We start from the raw sequence: 7,205 nt of genomic DNA, 5'->3' as shown, positions 1-7,205 counted from the left end.
TTTTCAGCCGCTTATCTGGGGTCGGGTGGCTACTGTAAAGTAGCAATACACGATGCCTCATGCCTCAATGCTCAAGAACATTTTTGTTCATGGAGACGAGCGTTGTATGATTCTGAACTGCCTGAGATCAGAGTCCTCCACATTGAAAATATTGGACATGCGTATTACTCTGATTATAAATTATTTTTATTATTAAGTCCTGAGGCCCAAATTAATCTTCATATTGCTATGTTTTTCATACATATTGTCTGAACATAAGTAAAAAAAAAATCCAGGTTTAAAGTGTTATGAACAATAGAAAAGTAAGTATTAAGTAGTTAAACATTTCATATGGACTCATACCTCCGGTTTTTGGAGGGCTTCAGTAGCCTTTTAGTTTGACCATGTCAGGCTCTAAATAGGTTCAAGAATCTAAATTTGATGGTTAGCAAGCGTAAATAAATCAAAATCTGTGTTACATTAGCCTTCTGTTGCATCTAAAATTAGTTTTGTGCTTTTTGCCTCTATCTTTATAGATACTGGTTAGGAAACTAAAAACAGATGTATTCATTTATGAAGATAAAGCTTCTAACACTAATCATGCTGCTACTACTACTGCTACTGTTGTAGTGCTGTAGTGAAGACCACCTCAACTGAGATCAATTCATGACCAATACCAAGGCCTTGTGAGATTGATTCAAGACAAATTAACAACTGAATCAAAATGGCAATTAAGTTATTTGTCTCAATTGTGTTATGTCTCATCGTTTTTGTTAAGTTTTAAGTTTTAGTTCTGTTTTCCATGTCCGCTTTTATTTTGTAGTAACTGTCCTCTCTTGTTTCAGAAACTTTATTTCCTGCCCCGGTGTTTCCTCGTTAGTGTGATTGTCTGCTCCACCCCTGATTGTGTCCACCTGTTCCCCATTTCCTCATGTATTTAAGCCTGTGTCTACCTGTGTCTTGTGTCAGATCGTCTTGTCTCTTGTCTCGTCCTGATCGTTCTTGATAGTGTAGTTTTTTGTCCTGGTTTGCTTTTCCAACATAGTTGTGATTTTGTTTTGAACTTTGTTCAAGTCTTTTTCCAGCATAGCTGTGATTTTCTGATTTCTTATAAACCCTTTTGATTCCCCTGAACTTTGGAGTCGTGCTTTTGGGTCCTGTTTTTTGAGTTGTGACAAATTGTGGTCTTGAAATAACTTCCAGAGCCATGCGTCTGACAACACGGAGTCAAAATGAGGCAGATTCCGTATCCAACAAAAAAGTCACCAGCCAACAAACTTCAGATGGCATGCCTATCACTTGCTTGTTAATGTTATGCTGTAAAGCAATCAACTCAGGCAAATCACATGATGTGTGCTGAGAGATCACCATTAACCACTGGGGATATTAGCAAAACCCCCGAAGTATGAATTTAGGTATGCAGTGGGGGTTTGTAAAAGAGCAATTATTTACTCCTGTGGGACTTATACTGAATTAGCATTATTAAATTAATGGTTCCTTCAAATAACCATCATGGGAGGAGTGTTCCTTGCTTTGCATAGCATGAACAGTATCCCCCCTAAACAATTTCAAGATAAATATTGGTAAAAAGTGGGATATTAACACCTACTGAGAAAAGTTACCATTACCGTTAATGTTGATGTTTATCTTCTAACTGATGGACATATATCTGAAAGATGAAATGATCTCATAGCACTTTGTATACAAACAGCAGGTCTAGACCGTAATTACAAAATTACAAAAACCCAACAGTTCACACCATGAGCAACATTTGGTTTATTTTCCTTTAAAGCGAAGAAACCTCGAACAAAACAAGGGAAAGAAAGAAAGAGCAAATTAGTGATCCACAGAGAATAAAAAAAGGTGGATACAGACCTTCGTCAGAAGAGATGCTGCCCGAAGTATATTTAAGAGCTGAATCAGCAGGCGAATTGGTGGAATATGCTGCCAAACTGTTTGAGAAAGGTAAGCCTAAAAGGTTGAGTCCTAGAATGATATAGTTGGCTAAAGAGCTACACGTACTGTGTTTTATTCATGCTATTTAATTAATCGTATTTATTACTATAAACCATATCATTCATTTGTTGTAGAATAATAAATAAATAGTTTATGTTGCTTCATTGTTATTGTTTAAATGTTTGAGATGATGTTTCATTGTTTTATCTTAAGTGTTGACTCACTGCTCCCATATTTACTTTTCAGTGTATTTAGAAAATCTCTCATCCATCATGTCAGAAGGAAATCATAGCACCGTGACTGAATTCATTCTTACTGGATTCCCTGGACTTCATCCTGAGTACCAAGACCTTGTCTCAGCAGTATTGTTCTTAGTTTATGTTTTAACTTTGATAGGCAATGTTACCATTTTGTTATTATTTGCAACCAACCACAGTCTCCATAAACCAATGTATTATATCATTATAAATCTGAGTATGTGCGACATTCTTTTTAGCACAACCACTTTACCGAAGATTATCAGTAGGTATTGGTTTCAATCAGGGACCATTTCATTCACTGCTTGCTTCATCCAAATGTATTTTGTTCACTATCTTGGCACAGTGAATTCCTTAATTCTCTTCCTGATGGCTTTTGATAGGTATGTGGCGGTCTGCCATCCTCTCAGATATCCCATTATTCTTAAAAACTCTAGTATCCAAATTCTTAGTATTACAGTATGGATTATTGCCAAGGCAGCCCCTTTAATGTTAGTAATTAGGGCATACCCTCTCCCGTACTGTGCCTCAAACATAATCAACCACTGCTACTGTGATCATATCGGTATAACAATGCTGGCATGCACTGACAGAGCCCCGTATGGTTTTCCTGCTTTTGTATTGGCAATGTTTGCCTTACTGGGACCTCTGGCATTTATAATATTCTTATATTGCTCTATAATTATAGTAGTACTTAAGATTGCAAATGTACAAGGTCGCATAAAAACTCTGTCCACTTGCAGTACTCAGCTGATCATAATTGCTCTCTATTATTTACCCAGATGTTTTGTGTATATCGCCAGAAATGTTGGCATAGAATTTAGTGCAGATATGCGAATAGTAATAATCATGTTGTATAGCCTTTTCCCCCCCATGATTAATCCGATTATATATTGTTTAAGAGCTAAAGACATGAGAGACATTTTGTGGAAGCAATTCAACGGACGCATCATTCCACAAAAAGCACAAGTTTTAACCATTAGCAATTGATAAATAATGCATTTATCAATGTTTTTCTATTATGCATATTTAGCCATCTCTATTTGGGAGGACCGGAAATGTTCATGAAAAACACTGATTGGAGACAACTTGAAAGCCAAAGCTGTCACCATGTCATTTAAAAAAACATCTTAATATGCGTTTGTTAAACTGTCAGGTCTGGATTTGTGTCTCTTGTTTCCTGTCCTTTGTGTCCTCGGTTTTCCTGCAGTTCCTGTCCCTGTGATTATCTGGCCTGTCCCTCATTGTTTCCTCCTGTGTCTTATCACCTGCACCAATTCCCTGTATATTCAAAGGAATACAGTTTCTTTTTGCACCATTGTTGGCGTTTGGATCCTCTCTCTCTGGCTACAACTACCTGACAAACGTCTTCTCGCCTTTAACCCTATTGTGTCAAAGAAGGTCAAAAGTGATTGTACAGAATTACGTAATATTTTAAAGAAGTATTTCTTTGAGCATCCCCTAAAATGTTATAATTCTGACCTACATTTTGTCTTGGATCTGTTGATCTCTCAAATATTGCAGTTGTTGACAAGCCACACAACTAGAACAGTTGCCGGGAAGTGGGAGATAACAGAAACATTTACATTGTCATGTACATTTCTTTTTTTTCCAAGTCGACACAAGAAATATACACTATACCAGGGGTCACCAACGCGGTGCCCGCGGGCACTTGGTCGCCCGTAAGGACCAGATGAGTCGCCCGCTGGCATGTTCTAAAAATAGCTCAAATAGCAGCACTTACCAGTGAGCTGCCTCTATTTTTTAAATTGTATTTATTTATTTAGCTATTCTTGTTTAAATCACACTTACATGTAACTTACAAATGACAATATATATATATAAACACTTAAAATGTAAAATGTTTTTTGTGTTTAATATAAATGAACTCTGACCGAGTAAAGTTCAAAGGTCAGTATTGTGCATGACCAAAACGTAGCGTTTGTTGCGCTCTTACAAACAAGCTAACGTTAGCGGACGCAGCTAATATGAGGAGAAGAGTTACCCCAAAAAATGTCAGAAAAAAGAAAGAAAACATATCATTTTCACGACGAATGGGAGGTAGAGTTTTTTACCACTGTGAAAGGATCCTGCGTGTGTTTAATTTGCGGGCAACTGTGGCAATAGCAAAGCGGCACAATGTGGAGAGACATTTTACTACGTGTCACACAAGCTACCATGCTAACTACCCACCGGGCAGCGCACTGCGCGCAGAAAAAGCCCGCGAGTTAAAGGCAGCTTTGTGCAAACAGCAGTCTTTTTCACTAGACCGGTTAAAACTCCCAAAAGCAACGAAGCCTCGTTTAGAGCTACGCAATTCTTGATGAAGAAAAGAAGGCATTTACAGGCGGGAGGTTGTCAAAGAAGCAATGATGATAATTGCTAAAACTGTGCTTGAAGACGAAGTATGGAACCGATGTACTCTCCAGTCTCTCCGATGTTCAACTCGGGGCAACTACAATGGTAAGAAGAGTGTCGGCGATGTCTGGGAACTTGACCGACCAGCTGGACCGTGATCTGGCGAGGTGCCGGTGGTTCAGCATCCAGTGTGACGAGTCGGTGGACAGCAGCAGTACGGCGCAGCTGATGGTCTTTATCCGGATGGTGTTTGATGATTTCTCCACAAAGAAGAACTTCTGACACTACTGCCCTGAAGACAACTACGAGGGGAGTTGACATTTATAACGCAGTGAAGGAGTTTTTGGTGGAAAAAAAGGTGCCGCTGGAAAAGCTGGTATCAGTGACTACGGATGGGGCTCCTGCTATGATCGGCCGACACATAGGATTCGTTGCTCACTGTAAAGCTGACCCAGAGTTCCCAAAGTTTCTGCAGTACCACTGCATCATACACCAACAGGCCTTATGTGCAAAAGTGATCTGCTTTGAGCACGTAATGACTCCCGTCGTGAAGATCATAAACAGCATCCGCTCCAGAGCTAAACAGCACAGGACATTCAAGGTACTTTTGGAGGAGCTGTCAGCTGAATATGGTGACCTGCTACTACACACAGAAATCCGATGGCTCAGCAGGGGACGAATTTTGCAACGTTTTTTGTCACTTTTGGGTGAAATCAAAGAGTTCATGCAGTCCAGAGGTGAGGACACCGTGCTGCTGGAGGACACTGAGTGGATACTTGACCTTGCATTTTTAACGGACATTACTGGAAAACTGAACAGTTTGAACTGTGAGCTGCAAGGCAAAGGTAAAACTATCGCCGATATGATAAGTGCTTTAAATGCATTTAAAGCTAAGATGAACCTTTTCTCTGTGCATTTACAGAGTAAAAAGTGCTGCACTTTCCTCTGTGCAGATGGTGCTGAAAGACAATGCTTCTGCATCTGAGACTTTTGACAAAGTTGCAGAAAAGTACTCTCAGGTCATAAACAGAGTTGGGCAAGAGTTTGAGAACAGGTTTTGTGACCTGGATCAGCTTGAGCCATGTGTGTCGTTCATTTCTAATCCTTTCATGAACGTGGACATATCATGCATTGCTGAGCAGTTAAGTGCAACATTCAGCCTGGATGCTGAACAGGTGGAGATTGAAATTGTAACACTGCAAAATGACCTCCACCTCAAAGCCCACCAGGCTGCACCAAACTTTGGTGCCTTGTTGACACAGAAAAGTACAGTGGTGTATGCGCAGCAGCTATGAAGGTTGCAAGCCTGTTTGGTTCAACTTATCTTTGTGAATCAGCCTTTTCTGACATGAACTTCATCAAGAACAAACACAGAACACGCCTCACTGATGCACATCTGCAGGACTCACTCAGAGTTGCAGTGTCAAGTTACACACCAGAGTACAACACACTAGTTAACAGCATGCAATGCCAGGCTTCCCACTAACTGACAAAGAAACAGATAACAAATTTGGTGTCCAGTTCAAAGTGTGACATGATTTATTTAAAAATTTGAGAGTTGACTTTTGTATTTTACATGAGTTATTATTTGTACAAACATGGTGCAAAGTAATTAATGATTTGTTAAAAAATGTTAGTGGCTAGCTAGTTAAAATGGGATATTGTGATTTCACAAGACTGTCTTAGAAGTGATCATTTAAAAATGTTCAATTTGAAAAATGTGCACTTAGAGAAAATATAAAAATAAAGTGTTGCATATTGATATTTATCTGTTTCTATATATATTTATTGTGAGAAATCATGAAGATGATCAGTGTTTCCACAAAGATAAATATCATTAATTATTAATAATAACATAGAGTTAAAGGTAATTGAGCAAATTGGCTATTTCTGGCAATTTATTTAAGTGTGTATCAAACTGGTAGCCCTTCGCATTAATCAGTACCCAAGAAGTAGCTCTTGGTTTCAAAAATGTTGGTGACCCCTGCACTATACCATCGGTCAAATAAATACTGCTCATCGAGTGTCTGCTCCACTTTTTCATACTCAGTTTAGATTTAAGAGGCGTTTCAGATGTGCTCATTTTATTTTGCAGAGCAAGCACTTTGACTGCAGATATTTGAACAAAATAGTATCACAATATTACTGTTATATTGGCAGCAAGATAAAGAATGTTCTGGTATCTGGGGAAGTCTGCATTAATTAATATAAATATCATTTGTGAACAACTGGTGTGAAAAATCGAACATTTGTTTCTGTCTCACCAATTGCATTAAAACTTTTAATTTGGATTCTCAACTCCTTTATTGAAAGTTGTTATTTCGTGGCCTTAAATAATGTATTGATTTCTTGCCTGTATTACCTGCCAAGATGTTTTGTTTATCGAGCTCATGCTACTGGATTTTCTTTTAGTTTGGATATCCGCATTTTATTGATATTGTTGTATAGTCTTCTTCCTTGTGCTGTTAATCCAATTATTTATTGCTTCAAAACCAAACATATTAAAGATATGCTGATGAAGAGATTGGAAAGTTCCATAGTTGGAGTGAAATGAAAGGAAAAGTGAATTGACAGTGTGATAATGCAAGGTGTCCAAATGTGTTAGATTCAATTATTACCATAGACCTAACAAAGATTCTGCACTACAAACTAAAT

The 7,205-nt window shown here is 38.3% G+C and overlaps 1 protein-coding gene across 1 annotated transcript; it reads left to right on the top strand.

Moving 5' to 3' along the window:
• Nucleotides 1–2,207: 2,207 nt before the first annotated feature.
• On the top strand, nt 2,208–3,182 carry LOC130210637 (olfactory receptor 2AT4-like). The gene has a single exon (XM_056441095.1). It carries the CDS (start codon nt 2,208–2,210, stop codon nt 3,180–3,182), a length of 975 nt encoding a protein of 324 aa, XP_056297070.1.
• The last annotated feature ends 4,023 nt before the right edge of the window (nt 3,183–7,205 follow it).

This window comes from Pseudoliparis swirei, chromosome 20 (assembly GCF_029220125.1).
Source record: "Pseudoliparis swirei isolate HS2019 ecotype Mariana Trench chromosome 20, NWPU_hadal_v1, whole genome shotgun sequence".
Lineage (NCBI taxonomy): Eukaryota > Metazoa > Chordata > Actinopteri > Perciformes > Liparidae > Pseudoliparis > Pseudoliparis swirei.
This window is presented reverse-complemented; position numbering and strand designations above follow the sequence as displayed.

Bases quoted from the DNA above. Each gene is read 5' to 3' on its own strand.
- LOC130210637 (XM_056441095.1), top strand. From the start codon at position 2,208: ATGTCAGAAGGAAATCATAGCACCGTGACTGAATTCATTCTTACTGGA.